This window comes from Scatophagus argus, chromosome 21 (assembly GCF_020382885.2).
Source record: "Scatophagus argus isolate fScaArg1 chromosome 21, fScaArg1.pri, whole genome shotgun sequence".
In the NCBI taxonomy this organism is placed as follows: domain Eukaryota; kingdom Metazoa; phylum Chordata; class Actinopteri; family Scatophagidae; genus Scatophagus; species Scatophagus argus.
Genome location: NC_058513.1, coordinates 13590084 through 13608637, shown reverse-complemented (window position 1 = coordinate 13608637; position 18554 = coordinate 13590084). Strand labels below are relative to the sequence as shown.

General features: G+C 40.3%; 1 protein-coding gene across 5 annotated transcripts; it reads left to right on the top strand.

Moving 5' to 3' along the window:
* Positions 1-276: 276 nt before the first annotated feature.
* si:zfos-911d5.4 lies at positions 277-16203 on the top strand. 5 transcript variants are annotated; one of them, XM_046377499.1, is made up of 8 exons: positions 347-424; positions 593-607; positions 1081-1205; positions 1578-1678; positions 2079-2227; positions 3422-3650; positions 3840-4060; positions 14213-16203. In XM_046377499.1, the coding sequence occupies exons 1-8, from the start codon at positions 362-364 to the stop codon at positions 14378-14380; spliced, it is 1071 nt and encodes a 356-aa protein (XP_046233455.1). In that variant the 5' UTR covers positions 347-361; the 3' UTR covers positions 14381-16203. The 5 variants fall into 5 exon arrangements, with proteins under 5 accessions (XP_046233456.1, XP_046233455.1, XP_046233459.1 ...); XM_046377503.1 differs by lacking the exon at positions 14213-16203 and adding an exon at positions 5660-7727; XM_046377500.1 differs by lacking the exon at positions 593-607 and having other exon boundaries at positions 277-424.
* The last annotated feature ends 2351 nt before the right edge of the window (positions 16204-18554 follow it).

Sequence of the window (18554 nt, the reverse complement as noted above, 5' to 3'; positions counted from 1 at the left end):
TAGGTGAGACTTCTTTCAATCTGTCTGCTAGATGAGCATGTGATCAACTGACCTCCAAAACGTTTGACACAAGCCCATTCTTGACCAGGGAAACGGCAGCTGACCACTGCATCTGTTTTGGTGCCTTTTATGATTCCAAATGATCTTTATCTACAGTTGGAGACGTTCAAGGACAGCTGGCAATGTCGGTGAAGATCTGAACAGATAAAAGCACCGGAACAGCTACCGAACGGAGCTCGTGCAAATGCTCCTTTACATTCACAACATTAACGGTTCAAAACATCACCTGAAAAGGATAAAAACGCATCATGCAAACACTGGGTGACGTGTCGCGACGTCACGGCTCAGCGGGTGAAACGCGATGCTGCGCGTGGTACACGTGGTCTGTTGTTTACTTCTTCTAGGAACACTGGAAGTGCTGCTGGTAAGGAGAGGCGGGAGGGGGGGTGGAAAAATTGTGAAACAGCCTCCATGGATAGAGTTACGTTGCTTAGCATCCGAAAAGAGACCCGCACTCCGACATTAAACGCCGGGAAAATGTCAAGCTGAATTTTCTCTTTTTTTGCCCTCCTCTTGAACGGCTCTTACACAGCGCGAGACCTCAACAGTACGTATTGTTTGGTTTTAGAGCTCGTGCGAGTTCGGCGTGCGGTGTTTGTCTTTGCTCTTTGTTCTCTTCGCAGGGTCCCGAAGTTCAAGTTCAAGCGTTCAAAGTGGTGTCAACAAAGCTGTAAAGCCTGAATGTTGCGGGTTAGCATGCTTGCACTGTGCGTTAAAAGGCAAAACAACTAGGCCGAAGCAAAGGAGACGGTGTTTCCACTTGGATTTGTGGAGTGAAAATCTGTTTGCTGGGAAAAAAAACCCAAAATGGTGGATCTAGCCAAACTTGTTCACAAAAATGCTTTTGGCCAGAGCAGCATGCTTAATATAGTTTAAGCACTATGTTAGCATAATCTTTGACTGCAGCATGTAACTGATGGAAGCCATCAGCTGCAGTATTTTTACTGTATGTGTTGTCTGTCAGCCAAAGCAGTCAGTTAGATGTTAATTTGTCCTGTCTTCTTATTTTTCCACATGAAGACTAGAATGCCTCATCTTGGAAGTCTGTTTACCCAGTTTCCCCTCAGCCCCAAAGCTTCAGAAACTTCTGCAGGCCAGAGCCCACATCAGACACCAGAACTACCTGATTTTTTACAGCATGTCAGGTAAGTATTGTGAAACTTAAAGCTGCATTTTATCACTATCTTTTTCTACTGAGTCCAGCTCCAAACACCAGGCAAAGTCAGCAACTAGGGAACATAGTGGAGATTTTAGCAGCCAAATAGTCATTTTTCTCAGGAGTTGGTGGACTAAAACAGACTTTAAAAGAGAGTAAAATGTACAGAGGTACAACTCTGAAATGAATCCTAATGTTTCCTAACACACTTACTGTCCCAGCTTTATAAATCAATTGTATGTCATTATTGGGTTTGCAGCTTATTCCACTGCCCCCAAGTGGCCAAAATTAAATCAATTAATGCAGCTTTAACTTTTTTTCTATGCAGGAAGTACATAATATTTTCGTTTTTCCACCGTAGGAAGCTCACTGGACTGAGAAAGGACGATATTTACTGCAACCTGCGTGTCCCCGACCAGTTTCAGACCACCAAAGATGACATCAACATTGTTATCCTTACAGGTAGGTAGCTAGAGTAAAGTGTTAAACATTTTGTTTTATCGTAGAAAGAAAAGCACAATTGTTGCCAGTAACTTTTAAAGTGTGTTTGATTACTTCAAGTGGAATTTAACCATCCTCAATTTTATTACTTAACTGTGACATTTGTTATGTTCCAAAACCACCGGTAATGATCACCAAGTTATATATTCCCTTATGTCTTGAGGTATTTGTTCTAAAATCTTACTATATTTGTGTTGGTTACAGCTATTTTATTTATAATTAGTTTGAATATTCAGAAAATGTTTTATCCATTTTACCTGGAGGCCTTCAGGGGCGAGCTATCTGTGTATGTGTGGTCTTAAACAATCCTGATTCTATAAATCTCTTGAAATAATGTTTTTTTTTTTTTCTTTTTACTAAGGCCAGGGGATCTTCTGCATAGATGTAAAACCCTGGAGAGGCACAGTGTCGGCTCACAACCAAAGCTGGCATGTGCAAGTGAAAGAAGAGGACCAAAGCTTTACCAACACCTGCATTGAGCAGACTGAAGATCCCCTCAAAGCGATCATGGTAAAAATAAAAAAAAAAAAAGACACATTCAGCTGAAACGTTGAAATGCCATCATGAAAACCTAAATGTCAAACTGTCTGGTACACTTGTGTCCAAGGTCCAATCAATTGTCCAGTACATAGTTTTCATCCAAACTCCAGCTGGGTTAAGAGATTCTGAGTCACTGTAACAATTTATATGGAAATTTCAAACGCTACAACAGGGCTTTCTAAACTTCCCAAGTGCTTGCTCTTCATTTGAAAGGCCATAATTGTGTTCACGGTGGTGGGGGTGGGTGGGTGGGTGGTGGGTCAGGGCAGGTGCCTAAACACAGCTGTCACCTTATGTGCCTGTTAGGGGTCATTCATTTCCATCTCTATAGATGTTTCAGTTTGGACTGGGAGCTTGACAGAAGAGTCTGATGGCAAACACGCACTGCGTTATTTAAATAGTGCTGTTTGAATTGGACGTATTAACTTCATTAATCTACACAAAGCAGATACAGCTCGACCGTCTGTGCCAGTTCAAAGCTGTATGATTTCTTTAACTGAATCCTTTTAGAAATTGAAGAGTGGATACTCGAGCATCCTGCGTGAATGTTAGAACGTCCTGACAAATTTCTCTTTTCTGAATTACAAGACTCTCAGGCTTAAATTAACTAATGCTGGGATGATAAGTCCATTAGTTGATTAGTCTGCCAACAGAAAATAAATGAACAACGATTCTGATAATTAATTGGTTGCTACTTTTCTTCTTTTTATTGCACTGTAAATGGAGGACAACTGTTGCTTTGTTGGACTAAACAAGCTAATTCAAGACATCAGCCTCATGGCCAAAAAATACATTATTCCATACCTCCCTTGAAGGAATACATACATGTTTTTTGTACATAAATGTTGTTTAAATGAAGACTGAAGAGTGATATTGGCCAGTTAATCAGCCATTGGCTTTATCTTGCAACAAGCTTTTGTTAATCTATTGTCATTTGAAAATGTTTGAAATCAGCCTCTACTTTAAACACAAGATACAAGTAGAATTAAATATTCCATTAAGAGTCTGATTAAAGAAAATTAAGCAGGACTACAAATCTGACAAGACATTTGGTACACATTTTGATCAGTACTAAAAAAAATAACTGATTGCCACCCATAGTCAGTAATGATCATTTTTGCAATAAATCAATACTGAAACTAATAATACATCCTTCCCCTCTAGACCAAGACAGCCAACTTATGTGGCCACTTGAAGAGGAGTGGAGTGTGTGTGCGCCAAAGCCTCTTCTTCCCCAGGGTTATCTTCCTGTCTCCAGACTGTGAGTTGGATGAGGAGCTGAGGAAGAGGAGGGAGCTGGTCTCCCACAGCCAGATAGACGACTTCCTCAGATCATTCAGGGAGGGCTACATGGCCTGGATATCAGATGCACTGACTCCATCCTGGCTCTCTGGTGAGTGGCTCCTTGAAATATATACATCATTATTTGTGGCATTCATTTGATGTTCTAATACACTACAAAAATGTCCATCTTAGCATGCTGAGACGTAGTCCTTGATTGTTCTTCAGTATAATATGATTAAATTGGCCAGGCTTCTGACAGGAACAATATTTTGTTGGGTTTTTTTTTTTTGTCCTGCAGGTCATCTGTCGTACAGGCAGATGGAGTCAGTGCGGGAGGTCCTGAGGAGGGTGGGAACGTGGGATGTGGTGCGGCTGCATGGCGGCGAGCAGCTGAAAGGAGACTACCAGAGCTGCCAGTACGTCGCTCTCAACCGACAGGAGACAGACACGCTCGAGTTTTCCAGAGTCAAGACCCTGTCAGCCGATTCACTGTGGGCCCTGCTGGGACACACTCCTCAGGTCAGTTCGCTGCAGGGGCTCTGATGAGCCGGAAGACCAGCAGGTGGCAGTAGTACTTTAGGACCGACTCCTTCAGGTTCCAGTCATCCCCATCTTGTTCTGGGAACTGCAAAAACACACCACACACGCACACACACAGGTACACACACACAGACAGGCTGAAGACTGCAGAGCATGACAGCTATTTTACAGTTATTTGAAAACAGTTAGGGCAATTTTTAATTAAGAAATGCCAGGATATTACTACGCACACAATAGATTAATGATCCCAGAGCAATTTTGTATTCAGTTTTTTGTTTCACCACATCAGAGACTTAATTTATAATTATCAAGCTAAGTCCGGCTCATTACAGATTTTATTTATTTAGAAGTAAAGCAATTAGACTTATAGTGGTCACTTTTTTTTAAATGAAACCTTGATTTCACAGTGTAGATAAAGGAAAACAGGGCTTTTTTAAAAAAACCTTTTTGACTACTGCCACTGTAATGTGCTCACTTAGATCATTTCCATAAATACTTCTCGTGTTAATTACTGCTTAACTATTTCATTTTTTTTTACCGAGATTAGTCATTGTATCTGACTACAAAGTGCTCAGTGGTTCCCTTGATTGCATTGTTGCAACTGCACAGTCTAAAAAGCCTCATTTGAACTTATTCACATTCCCAAATCAGTCAGCATTTTGGATTATTGTTTATTTTATTAGGGCAATGATTAGATTTGACTAATTAGTTGCATGTTGTCTCTCCAGGTGGCATGGAAGGAAATATTAATTGTCGCTATGACGATAAATGCAAAGGTTACAATGGTTGAATTATGATACTTACATAAAATAATAGTTGTTTTGGGTAAAAGCGCTCCAGGACATGGCAATACATTGCATTAAGTAAATGTGAGACAGACAAAGGTCAGAGCTCTTGAGGTCCGGTGAGTATGACCCGTGGCCAGCATCCATTACAGATTTCACACCCAGCCTCAGCACCCGAACACTGTGGGCTTTCCTTACAGACTGCACTCAGGCTTTAGTTCGCCCACCCCCCCAACATCCAGACTGTATGTGCTCTCCCCTCTTGCCTCCAGCTGCTGTGTATTTGATACATGACCCAACAATCATTAGACAGTCTCCAGTGGGCCCTTTTGTAGCCCAAGGGGACACACACGGCGACAACAAAATATATTATTTTCAAAGAAATATTTGTAAATGGAGTCAATGTGAGGCAAACCCTCCCCCCCATATTTCACAAAAAAGTGTGACCTTGAAAATATAAGGTAAATATTCTTGTGAGGTTCAAATACAATAGACGGGCCTGCATGTTTGTTTCCTATTGTGAGATTAGCCATCAGGAATATTTGATTTTGCCACTGGATTTGTAAAATAAAAAGCACAAAGTAAAGCATTTTAAGATATTAATTCCTTGGACTGATGAGTGTGTCGCCCACTTTGTCTTAAAAAAGGAAAAGATCTTTGCTTCTGTGACAGCTGTGAGGGATGCTTGGGGGGAGGGAGGGTTGCAAGGAAACTTGATACCCCCCCCCCGGGCATATTTTCAGAGCCCCGAAAAAAAATGCATGCTTTTGATTTGTTACTTGTAAACACACAGGGTAGAAGATCTGCGATAAGACCCGCAGTTCCACTCAGGCATCTGTTCGGTTGGTTGGCACCAGATGCGTCCACAAAGCCACCGTGGAGGCACTAGGTGTGCTTTCTGTGGGCCCGGTCAATTACTCTGCAGAGAATGGGATGTCTACATGTCCCCAAAGTGGAGAATGATTGAGTAGAGTGGCTGTAATTTATTAATTATGGTCTTTATTCTTAGACCACGGTTCTGGCTTCATTCAATTTGTATGGATTGAGTGGTAATTACTGTGTGTGTGTGTGTGTGTGTGTGTGTGTGTGTGTGTGTGTGTGTGTGTCTGTGTTGGGGAGAGAGAGAAAGGGCTAAAGATCTATTCATGTCATAATTTCAAGTGCAGGTTACTTATGTTGTTCATCTTTATGTCGTCTCCCATTCTGATATTTGACAGTTTCATGAAGGCCTTTGTACCAGTTTATACGAAGATGTTTGTTCAGGAGGAGCAGACATGGAGCCCCATGTGCTTTAAAAAAAAATAAATAAATGAAAAAAGCCTCCTTACTCACCTTCAGCTTATCGTGTCTACTAATTGCATAGCTGAGAAACAACAATTGAGTTCCTTCAACCGTAACTTGACTACACAGTCCTGTCAGCTGATTAACAGGAGGAAAGCCACCCAGCTAAAAAAGCTGCAAATTCACCAAAAACATCTCGGCTAACAAATAATCTGACCCTCGGTTACCGGAGACGCATCTCGTCTCTCTGACGGCCTACAGATTCCACACAGATGCAGCTTGTTAATTTAACTCCGTGCCACATTCCTCTCTGTTTGGCCATCTCCCGGGCTGCACGCGTCACAGGGCTGTAATGGACAGGCTGGTGCGCCTGGTGCTTAGCACAGAAAAGATGGAGAGGGGAGACATCAAGCGCTTTGTGGTGATAATGAATGGAGACACACAAAAGGCCAGGAGCTGCCCATTGACCAAGCCTGCAAATTCTGCTCTCTAAATAGGTGATATTGGCAGCCGCTGTGGCTTTTTGGTCTCTTATTGTTTAGAAAAGGATAATATTCAGCCATTTAAAGAAAATATATGCAGTGTCCGTTACTGTTAATAACAAATTATTTATAATAAACATCACAGGATCTTATGGATGCTGTATAAAGCTGTAATATGGCTCATATAGAAGAAAACAATCTGTATAAACAGGATAATATATGGCCTACAAATTCTTCAAAACTCTGTGTATTTGTGAATTAATGGTTTTTGACCACAGAAAAAACAGATGTTTTTGCCAGGTGCAACCCAAGAAAAGGATACAGGATCAGCCTCAGCCCACCGTTCATCAGGGTCACCAAGTACCCCACTAAGCTTGGTGGAAATTTCTGCACTGAAGAAAAGTTTCAAAAAAAAAGTTTTCTGAGGAATTTCCCAGAAAGAAAGATCTATTAGTTGCACAACATTTTTCAACAAAAATGAAAATTGTGGGGAAATTACCAGGATGTTCAGATTTCTGTAATTGCAGCAACGCTCTTGAAAGGAAACTGGAATTGGAAATAATTTGCACCGGAGTGTGTGTAGGAAGCTGCAGAGGAAAGCTAACCATGCAATTACACATGAGAAGAGTGCTGCAGAATCACAAGTGTCTGTAATGAACTAGTGAAGACACCAGCACTTAAACAGTGGAAGGCAATGATAAAAGCTGCCTTGTAATAGCGTGTGATTAAACTTGGTAAAATCTATTTTTTCACTCGAGCACTAAGCCACTGTGAAGAGTCCCGTGGAGAGATTCTGCATCTGTCAATTTGAAGATGACTCAATGTGTTTCCTCCAAATTCATCACCCAGCATGCAATACCAGTCATTTTAAAGGGCTCTTCAGGCGCTCTTTTGTTAATTTAGTTAAACATCAACCCGTAGAGTTCATGTTTTACACATTCCTACTTAACACAGGTGGAGATTGAGTTTCAGTAAATTTGAATACATGTTTAAAATAAAGCTCCAAGCCATTAATATTCATTACAAAATAATTTCTCTGAATGTGCAGTGGGCTGTGGTTGTGCAAGACACACAGTTGATAACACTATCTGTGATGTCCATCAGTATTGTAGTCTTACTGCGTGCATCTCAACAGACAACAGAATTTGAAAAGCCTAACACTAGATTTTTACTGTATATATACTGTATATCCAGATATCAAATTGCATAAAACACCTGTCAAACTATTGAGTTGATGCTCAGTACAATGAATTGTGTCCTTTTTTAAAAATATATATATATAATTTAATAACAGAATTTTTCTAAACAACATGATTTGTTGAGCTGAAACCTCTAGATGATTAGTTGATCAACAGAAAATGAATAAGCAGCTGTTTTAATGTATGATTTTTTTTTTTCTCATCATTTCTCAAACAAAAATGCCAAAATGTTCTCTGGCTCCAGCTTGTTAAACATGAGAATTGTGTGCTTTTCTTCGTCTTGTATGACAGTAAACTGAATATCCGATTTTTAGACTTGTTAGTTGAAAACATCACTTTGGGCTCTGGATCAAGGTGATCTTTATTTTTTACATTTCATAGACAAAATTAGGAATAGACTGGTTAAGGAAATTATGGACAGATTAATCTGTAATGAAAATAATTGTTAATTGCAGCTGCAATGATATGATCATATCATAGCAATATGGCTCACTGAAATTCAACCACTGATAAAACTGAATTATAGCATCTGCATATTCAGTAAGACCATAAAGGTTTCAAACACAATTTTTTTTTTTTTATTAACGATTCTCTGACATCACCCACTCTGGCACCAAACGCTGGATTTCGTATGAACAGAAACTTTTCTTTGGTCACTGGCCAAGATGTTAATTTTATCTCGGGAAGCGCAGCTATTTGTTTTTTTTTTTTTGGATTCAGGATATTACAGTGATCCCCATAGTATAGTTAGTAAGATATGATCAATAGGGATTCATGAATAATGAAGAGGCCGAGTGGAGCAGAGACACTTAATTACGGTTTCAAAAGCCATTCTCGTTAATTGAGGATTATAAAGGTGGTGGAGTGGACTGAATTTTTGTCTGTGACTTTTTTTTTTTAATCATTATTATTATTATACAGCAAAAACCCTCAGTGTTTGCTAAAAACACCAGCTGGTAATTGGGAAGTTGTCACTTTTTTCCCAAGCTGATGCATGTCTGTGTTTGACATTTAAAGTCGTCGTTTATTTTGTGTGCTCTCAGTCCATTTCCTCTGACCACCTGTGAGCAGACTATCGTTCTTTTAATGCGAAGACTAATGTGCTGCATATCCAGACAGTGTGTGGCCACTGTGTGCAGCAGATACAGTATATAATTGACAGCCCTGCCATCTGTTACAGTTATGTGAAATTATGGATAAACTAGTTAACAGACACTTTGGCCCATTGTCTGTTGTTTTGATAATCACCCTTAATAACGGACGGCATCAATATGGTCTTTAAACCTGATTTGGGAGTTAATGGAGTCAGATGGGGGCGGTCAGTGTATGCTCTGGGGGTAATGCTGTTAGAGATGTTTGTAAAGAGCAAATTAAATCAGTCATAGATTGTGCCCTCTCAAGTCAGCCAGACAACCAGACCCATTGAGGACTAAAAGGACGGGGGGGATTCATATTTGAACCTCTTGCAGAAAATGCACTTATATGTGCATGGAAATAAAGTCAGAGCTGGGTGAATGGATGCAAATGGTTATTGCACAGACTCTAATGGCTTCCTGTTAGCCGAGGCAGGTTGGTTGGAAAGCAGAGACGTAGCTTATCAGAAACTAACCAGCCGTCTTTTGCATTCAGGACCTTAGACAAATGTAGTTACTGACATAGACGGTAGTGTCACCGGAGCAGAGTTTAGGCATCTTAATGGATGGATGGATTGGATTCAGTTATGGTATTTAATTATGATGCTATTGGACTGATACCATTCAGGGGGATTATTAACTCTCCTCTTCCACTGAAATGATTGGCTTGACAACAAAAAATGATTAATCATTATTTTTTTGACATTTGATTCACCAAACAGTCAACCTGTTAACTGATAATAAAGCGACATCCTTTCAGCAGGTAGTTGTGCAGAGATTTGTTATTTTTATTCAAGTTCTGTGTGCTGATCTGCTAAAAGAGTAAAACAGTCTAGGTGAATCACTGCTGGCATTGTCAAGATATTAATATTATAACTAACGCTGCTCATGCCTTGTAATAACTGTGACTACGGCTGCTACTTGTGTCCTCAGCACTGTTCAGGCTAAAATAAGTAAAACACATCTAACCATGTGATCTTGGTCAGAGGGCCTTGAATATTGAGACACCATATTTCTTAAGTTGTAGGTAAAAGTACTCTGCTGTTGTACCTGTAGCATGTTCATATTCATGTATGTTCTAATATGCAGTCTGATTAAGTTTGGCAGAGTGGATGGGAAAAGGTGATTTATACCGACGGAAGTGTTTTTTGATTATTTCTGTCTCATTCAAGGATAATGTTAATATCCTAATTCTGTTCATTGACCTTACCGGAAGGATAGCTCATATTATTGCATATTTGTTCAACGAATACACTCATCTGTGGTTATAAGAATCTTAACGTAATCGAATTCCTGATAATCCAGTGATTCATACTTCTCAGCAGGTTGCTAATTTATTCACCCAGTGAGCCAAACCGCACAGCGTCTACCTAATTGCCTTGTTAGATCCAGCCGAAATGACAGCGAACCACTTTTGGTCCAATTCCATCACATTTGGCTCGTCGACAAAGATGTTTGGTGCGCCAGAGGTGTGTTAGTCAGTGTTCCTCCCCATCTCTTTTTGGTGAGACACGGCGTGGAACAAAGAGGCCGTCGTCTGAAGCTGGTGTGGCGTTACGCTCACTCAGAGTTCACCTGAAACACTGCACCCATGGCTCCAGGTAACAGCCCCTGCTGACTGATACCCCGCCGGGATTCTTTGACTTTATCGGGGGGAGGAATCTGAACTTTGTGAATGGCAATACACGCAGGTGGTGACACGTCCCTACCCATTTACACAGTTCCTCACATCATTCATATTTGTCACACTTGTCAAGACCTTTATTCACAATGAGTTGCTTTATTTTCGGACAGCTAGATGAGCAGAGCCCATGATGCTTGTTTATTGGTTTTGTAAGTGCAGTAAACGTGCCTACAGGTAGGCGATAAGGAGACCAGTAAGGAGATGTTCTGGATGGAGGACGAACTGTCGTCTTGAGTTTAGGAAGGTGAAAGGTGAACGGTGAACCAAAGACAGGATTTATGACTATTTAGCCGGTAGACGGTAAATAAGGAGGCGGAGTTTGTCTCGTTGAAATGTGAGGAGTGATGTCATTCACACGACTGCCCTGACACGGAAAGTGAGAGGAAGATCAGGGGTAGACACCGTTAGCTGAGCTCTCAGCCCTTTGTGTGACACCCAACCTTAGCCCCAAGGGTCCTGTCCTCGCCATGAAGTGTTATATACACACACATTCAGGCCTGCCTGTGCTTGAAATAATAATGACTGTCACGCGCTTGTGGATAGTGCAAAAGTGAGACATTATTGTTAGTAACTATTGATCTGCTGATCTTGACTTGTTGACAGTTGTGCAGCTGGAACGTGCTGCATTTTATCTTAAGTGCAGAATGCAAATTGCACTTTGGATGACATTGTTGTTTTTTTTTTTTGCAGTGTCAGCAGCTCCTTTACGCTTTGTTCTTCGACAGTAATTTAGATACAGTATTGTCTTAAGCCTCAGACACTTGCCTGAAGTGGCTGAGAGGGTAACATGCAGCAACAGTTCCTGTACCTGTCACACCACCTCTGCTGAACAGCACCTGGCAGACAGGTGAACTCCTATCTCAGAGTTTGTGCCAGAGATGGCGGCATACGTCTTTCCCTGTGGTCAGGGAAGGACGCATGCAGCAAATGTTCAGTATTTTATGTAGCTTTTCTGCTTGGGAATTCTCTGCTTTTTTTAGATTTTCAAGCCTGTTTTATTTACTTGATAGCAGTTATCACTAGAAGTTATTGCAGTTTTACCCATTTGTATGAACTATAACGCTTAAACTACTCCAACCACATTAGACATAGTCATATAAGTCATATACTTAAAGTAACCATGCAAAATTGTTCCCTTTGGAAGACAGAAATGGGCTGAATTTAAATAGCGATGAATAAAATTTTGCACAATTTTAATCCTCATACTAAAAGTTAATATTCTCAGATAGGGTTTGGGTATCCTCCTAAGAAACCTTGACCTGCCATCAGCCTGTGAATATGATTACTATTATAATTATTCATATTTTGATGCAGATCTGGATCAAGATGATGATTTCTGACAGTAAAATCACATTTAGAGGATCCTGCAGCCTAGAGGATGCTTCCCCACTTGTATGTGTATATAACCTCTTTTGCTATATGAAGAAAGAAATGTTTTTTCTTCTTCTGTCTGGGTTTGAATGTAATGCAGAACCTGCATTGCGTCTGTGCCTCTGTCTGCAGCTAAACAAAGATGCAAGTACTCAACTTTAGTTCCATTAAATCAGTTAATTGCCGATCACCAACTGTTACATATGACTATTATTTGTTAGAATAATTCCTCTCTGATGTCTTTGTGTTGGTTTATGTGCCTCTCTGCCACCAGCTGTCATGAAGCTACTTTTTCATGCATCCCAAATTAATAGACACTCACTCGTTCTGAAGTGCTTGATGCTATTGTAATACAAGCCATGTGGCATTCGGCCAAGGCTGCAATATAAGACACAATTGTTCCGTTTTTTCTCTCTTTCTCCCCGTTTTAATGCACAGTAATAAGTAAGTAAATGGAGGAAAGATGTGTGTCTGAAATCGCGGTGGCCTTTGTTGCGGATAATTAGTTTAGCGGCAAGAGTGTGCAGGTGTTGAGGGTGTGCTGTGCGCTTGTGTTGTGTTATCGACTTGCTCATATTCGTAGGCTGTCAGGGGTGTCGCTCTTCCCATCAGCCCCGAAGCTCACCAACCTCTTCACTATTAAAATGATCACTTTCAATAGCAGACAAAGGAAAGAGGGAACATATCTAGTGCAGGGTATTTTCCCCACCTCTAATGCTTATCTGCCTTTTGATGTCGCCGTAATAAAAGGCCTATTGGGCTTCCACAATGACCTGCAAAATGGACAAGGGCCGATATACTGGGCTCTGACTGTCGCTACCATTAACTAAAAGGCCCAGACATTATGGAGAGCCAGGGATGAAAGAACATGGAAAAAAAATAATAATTGAAAAATTGCCTAATGCTAAAGTGAAAGAAAATGGAACTGTGAAAAGGCACTGTAATATTCTGTTATCCCCTGTAAATGCAGCCAAACAAGAGATGCAGCGAGGCATTCTTTTTGAAATGGATGTGGTTCAATTACCCGCATGTCTAAATCTAGTTAAGGCTTCCATTGTCAGACTCAAACATAACAGGCAGTTTTGATGTAGTGTTAAAGTGTAATATGCCCTACAACCTACAGAAAATCAAGCGAGGTATGACTCCATTCAAGATGTGGAGGGGAATTAAAAAAGCTCACAGTGAAAATAAGGTTAATTTAATATTTAGTCTGTTTTCAGACAGATGTTTGGATCATAATTACAAAAGAGACGCAATATTTTTGCTGGGTTCAGGAAAAATTTTATTTATTTATTTATTTATTTTTGGAAGGCCATTTTAGTAGATGACTGATTGGGTTCCTGAGGAGAATCTTCTTGCAAGTATAATTTTACATTAAAAAGAGAACTGATTTCTTTTAGCATGTAGGAGGATCTGGCATCAACCCCCAACAAAGCATGGCTGAAAAAAAATGCATAGATTAATCAAATGGTTGATCAACAGGAAGTGAATCAGCAGCTGTTTTGCCAATCGTTCAAGTAATGTCTTTGCATTTGAACTGTTGTTCAAGCAATTGTTGTGGGCTCTTTAGAGAGTGCAGGTTTTCAGTTTATAATCTAACCAACTAATTCATTCATTGAGTAAACAATCGTCAGATTAACTGGTAATGAAAAGAATTTTTAGTTGCAGCATAGAATGGATAATTTGCAGGTAAAAGGGGGATTACAGCAGAAATCAAGCTTAAAGCCAAGCTAAATGTGGTTTCAAAGTGAATGTTTTTTAGATGTTTAGTTTTATGATGTGTTTACTATATGATGTTTTAGTTCCTTGCTAGAAAGTGAAATGTAGTCATTTAAATTCTTTTAAATCAAAGGTAATATGTAACCAAAGCCTCGTTAAATAATTGTATATGTTAAATGTTTGTTACCCTTCATTAAAGCCAGTTCCTCTTCCACCAAGCCACAATCAGTAAGTTTATACTGGCTTCCTTAGTCTACAAAAACAGACTGAGCAACAGCTTGTACTTGTAAAGGTCAAAAGTGAAAGTCACGAGTGTCTGCTTGCCTCTAGCCAGAGGTCAGGAGGTCTCACTCAGGGCCATGACCCCAGCAGTGTCCAAGAACAGCACCTTGTGTTTTTATCCACTTAAAAACACGCTCGCTTTATAGCCTTAATAATCTGTTTTTCCTGTTTACTTCTCTCTGTCCTCCTGTGCAGGTAACAGTTAAAATGTACAAGCGTGGATCTCAGGGCTGGCTGGGTAAATCCCTGAACGCCACCACCACTATCCCCTCCAACACCTTTGTGATCTTCAGGATCAGTGGAGAGGAAGCAGACGCCAGAATCCCGGCAAACACCATACACAGCATCACCCTCAGCATGTGACGGTGTGGGTATCAGTCAGTAAAGAGGACAGAAATCTCAATATGGCGCTGCGGGGGGGATTCTTAATTACAGTACAAGTATAATTTTAATCACATATTTACTGAGTGCCTTTTATTATGCAGTGTGTGTGTTTTGTCAGATTGTACTAACACAAGTACACTGCAACACAGATTGGATCTCTTTAAATGAGCATTTATTGTAAAAGCAAAGAAAGAAAGAAAGTAAAGACCTTTTGCCAATTTGCTCGTTTCTCCTATCCTCAGAGGCAATATCATGTTAATGAAGATGGTTTCAGACGATTAGCCTGATTAACTTTCTCTTGTTTTGAATTTCTAGGGCTGGCCCACACTTTACGCTAGCCATTAATGAATCATTATGATAGCTGATTCTGTCACATCAGTTCAGGATTGAAGTGTTTAATGTGTTAATTGTGGCGGCTAAAAACTGGTGGCCTCTAGCACAATGAGGGCCGAGCATGTTTCCGCCTCTGGTTTAATGGGCGGTGATTTACGGTCTGTTTAGACGGGGTAACTGTAAGGAGCTTTATTAATATGCTTCACCGCACAGAAGAGATGATAACATATTCAAGAGCGCACAGGCGCAGACACCAGCACCATTCATAACTGCCTCTGAGTCACTGTCCATCAGTTACCGGGCTTACGCAGCTGCGCTAACAGCTAGCAATTGTATTTACTGTGCCTGGTAGTGGCCAAAATGAAGTTATTTCCATCAAGATATCAGTGCCTTTAGCTAATGCAATAGAAGGAGCTCTCTGTGTTGATGGTATCTCTTCGCATGGCATCTCCCTACCTGAAACAACATTACACTGTACTCAAGCGCCTCACTTTTTTCAAATGTCTGTTTTGCTGCTTTACCTGAGGCGAAGATCATTGGTGGTTGTACAAACAGCACTGTGTTGTTCTTGGTTTTTTTTGCATTTGTAGACGCACATTTTTTAGGCTCTGTTTGTATGGTCGGCTCAAGTTGTGATGCTGTGTAAAACATAAACGGAACAGAATTTGTTATTCCTTTCTGTCATACACTCAATTGAAAACAGTACAAAGGTAATATGTTTAATTTTCTGCTTGGTTTTTGTAAATATATGCTTATTCTGAGTTGGATGTCAGCAGCGTGTTTCAAACATTTTGGGACAGGAGCAACAACAGACTGAAAGTTGTGAACTGCTCAGAACACACCTGTTTAGAACATTCCACAGGTAAACAGGTTCACTGGTAATTGGGTATAAAAGTGGCATCCTCGAAGGGCTCAGCTGTTCACCACTTTGTGAAACACATGATATATGAAGGATGTTACTACGCAGGTTTGGAAACACTTCATAAAACTGTTGGCAGCAAACAGTTTCTTTGCGAATGACTTGCATTCAGTTTTTATTTACGTTTTACACAACGTCCCAACTTTTTTGGAATCAGGGTTGTACAAGGGTCGTGTTTGCGTATTTAAACTTAAAGAGTGTTCTCAGAAACTCTTTTCTCCACTTCAACACTTGAGAAACAATATTGACAACTTCAGATGATCTGGGACATTAAAGGAATGGCAATGTTTTATATGCTAAGTGGTGGGTGCATGCAGGTTTTACTGTAGTGTTATTATACTTTAATATTGATATTTTGTACGTTTAAAAAAAACAAAAAAACTTCAAGCACTTTCAGCATCACGCCAACTTAAGAAGCATGATTGTTAACCATACTCATTCAGCTGACTGATTTTAGCATGGTGGGTTTTTTTTCAATCATGATGCCATAAATTTTTATGTTTACATATATTTGTACTATCTGGTCTCATAATAAAATGTTTTGATGGTCTCAGGCTTCTCATAGTGATTTACACAGTTTGGGAATGATGTGGCCTCTCCTGCGTTTCTTTCACCGAATTGCATCTTTCAGACGGTGCAAATGAGCTGTAATATTCAAAGTCATTCGTCACAACTGGGTCACAGGGTCTCCTCAAATCCTCGTTTGGGAGATGGAGGGCATCCATCAGCAGCTCACACTGCCCTTTGAAAGCATGCAGCACGTCTCCAGTGCAGTAAAAGAGTGGATATTAGCAATGGATGACTGGCCACAGGGACAATGCGAGCTCTGTTGGGCAGCGTTGCGGCCAAAGGGAGGGGAAGCTGAGCGGAAATGGACATGGAGATCAGACCAGAACATAGTGTGACAAGGTAACAAGGTAAACTGATCCCGGCTGCAATTCCTCTGGAAACTGAATCAATGGGGGTTCTGTTAAGATGGAAATCTTCCCGGATATCGAGCACAAGACAATCTATAGCACAATAGAATCACCTGTAAATACAGTTGTTTTTCTTTGTAGTGAACATGTACGTCATACAACATACAGATGAGCTGACTATCTTTAAGTTATACGTTTTGACGCATAGAAAGACTTGGTGAGCTGGTACGACCGGGAAGCGAAGAACTTGAAGTCTTGAGTCTTGACCATGTGTCCAACTTTGACCTCTTGCCATTCGGCACAGTCCAGAGGGTTGTCAGGTCAGGTGACTGGTTTGACCTTTCCTTTGTGCAGGACGTGGGACTGTAGCTGCAGCCCGTTTAGTTGGAAATCCTGCACCACAGTTCTGCGCTCATATGGGTCAGTACCTGAGGACATAACGTTCTTTTCACCTGCTAGAACACAGACACAGTTTGACAGCCATATTTCAGTGTTGAACAGACTATTTGACCACATTATGCAAACCCTCATCTTCTGTGATTTTGCTGCTTCAGCTCGACTGGCTCAAAGGTTCTGATCGGGCACAGGTCAATACACTCTTTTTAACTGTAATATTTTCTGAGATGCAGCCTGTTTCATCTGTAAAGAGCCCTAGAGATGAGATTGTGTTGTTCTGACAGTCTAACCCCACGGGAAAAAGCTGTGTTTACTGTAAGTGGGGAAACAGTTAGGAATGACAATATGCTCTGATTACGCTACAACATAAACACAATGTGAACACCAAAATGAACTGAAAGTGTCCATGCTTTAATATTCAGTGGTCAGTTCTGGACATCACTTTGCATCTCTTATCTGGGCTACCTGTAACCGTTGCTGCAATATCCGCTCAAAATTCTTCAGTTTCACACAAGAACACCTTAATCGCAACTTAAACTGCACCATGATATCCAGTCATGCGGAAAGCTTTGCTTTTACTCCAATGCCTTCACTGGAGGTGAATAGATTTTTTTCACAGTATTGATTAAATACAGTACATTTAACTAGACTGAAAGTTAACAGCCATGCTAGCAGCCATGCAGTGTTTCAGCACATGGTGCTTTGAGCTAAACGTTAACGTCAACATGCTAACAGGCTGATGTTGTGCAGGGCTGAGCACCAGTGGCTCCCAACCTTTTTCCATTTTTCTTGCAAAAACTCCATTCAGATTTCTTAATGTTTTTCAACTGAAAGAAACTGAGAGGGGAAATAATTTGTTGATACTCATAACTCAAGTGAACATGACTTTATATTAAGGTGTCACAAATTAAACAGGTCCAGACTCAGTGGCATACAACATTATTGCAGCTGTATAAACTGCTGTGAACATATGTAAATAGTTACATAGTGACATACATACATATGGTAAAATGCATATAGTAAAGGAATTACACCTGAAAAAGCAAATAGCAGAGATTTCACCCAGTCATCATGAAGACTGGGTTACTGGGTTAGCCCTGCGTATTCATATAAATCTGATGTATCAGAAGGTTAAGAGTACTTATGAGAAAATAAATGCACTGATGCAATGCAGTGAAAAATCTCTTAATGCATTTTACAACTGGACAAAGTGTAATTGTGGTGAAAACATAACTACATTTTGCAGGCTTTTATGCAACTACAACAATGTGATGATGAAAGGAGGCAGGCTGTCCTGCTAATGCGCAACAACCTCTGGTCTGTGACCGCTACTTTACTGAACAGCATCAAAGCTTTCAGAGTGTGAAAGCAAAAGGACTCATAGAAGATTAAATGTTTTTACACCTATTGTAGATGTTCAAAATTGGGTAGGGTACTCAAAAGTATCATCAAGACACTATTAAAGATTCAGCTATTAATACACTTCAGTATGTGACAGAAAAAGAGAATCTTTCAATTGTGTTTCATGGAAAAATAAATAAAGGCATGGGTAACAACAGGCTGGGGGCTGCAGAAATTAGGCATTTTT

Excerpts from the sequence above, each read along its gene's own strand:
- si:zfos-911d5.4 (XM_046377499.1), top strand. The coding sequence starts at position 362 with ATGCTGCGCGTGGTACACGTGGTCTGTTGTTTACTTCTTCTAGGAACA. Across the intron at positions 2,228-3,421 it reads ATCCCCTCAAAGCGATCATG|ACCAAGACAGCCAACTTATG; the intron begins GTAAAAATAAAA and ends CTTCCCCTCTAG. Across the intron at positions 4,061-14,212 it reads TGCTGGGACACACTCCTCAG|GTAACAGTTAAAATGTACAA; the intron begins GTCAGTTCGCTG and ends CCTCCTGTGCAG.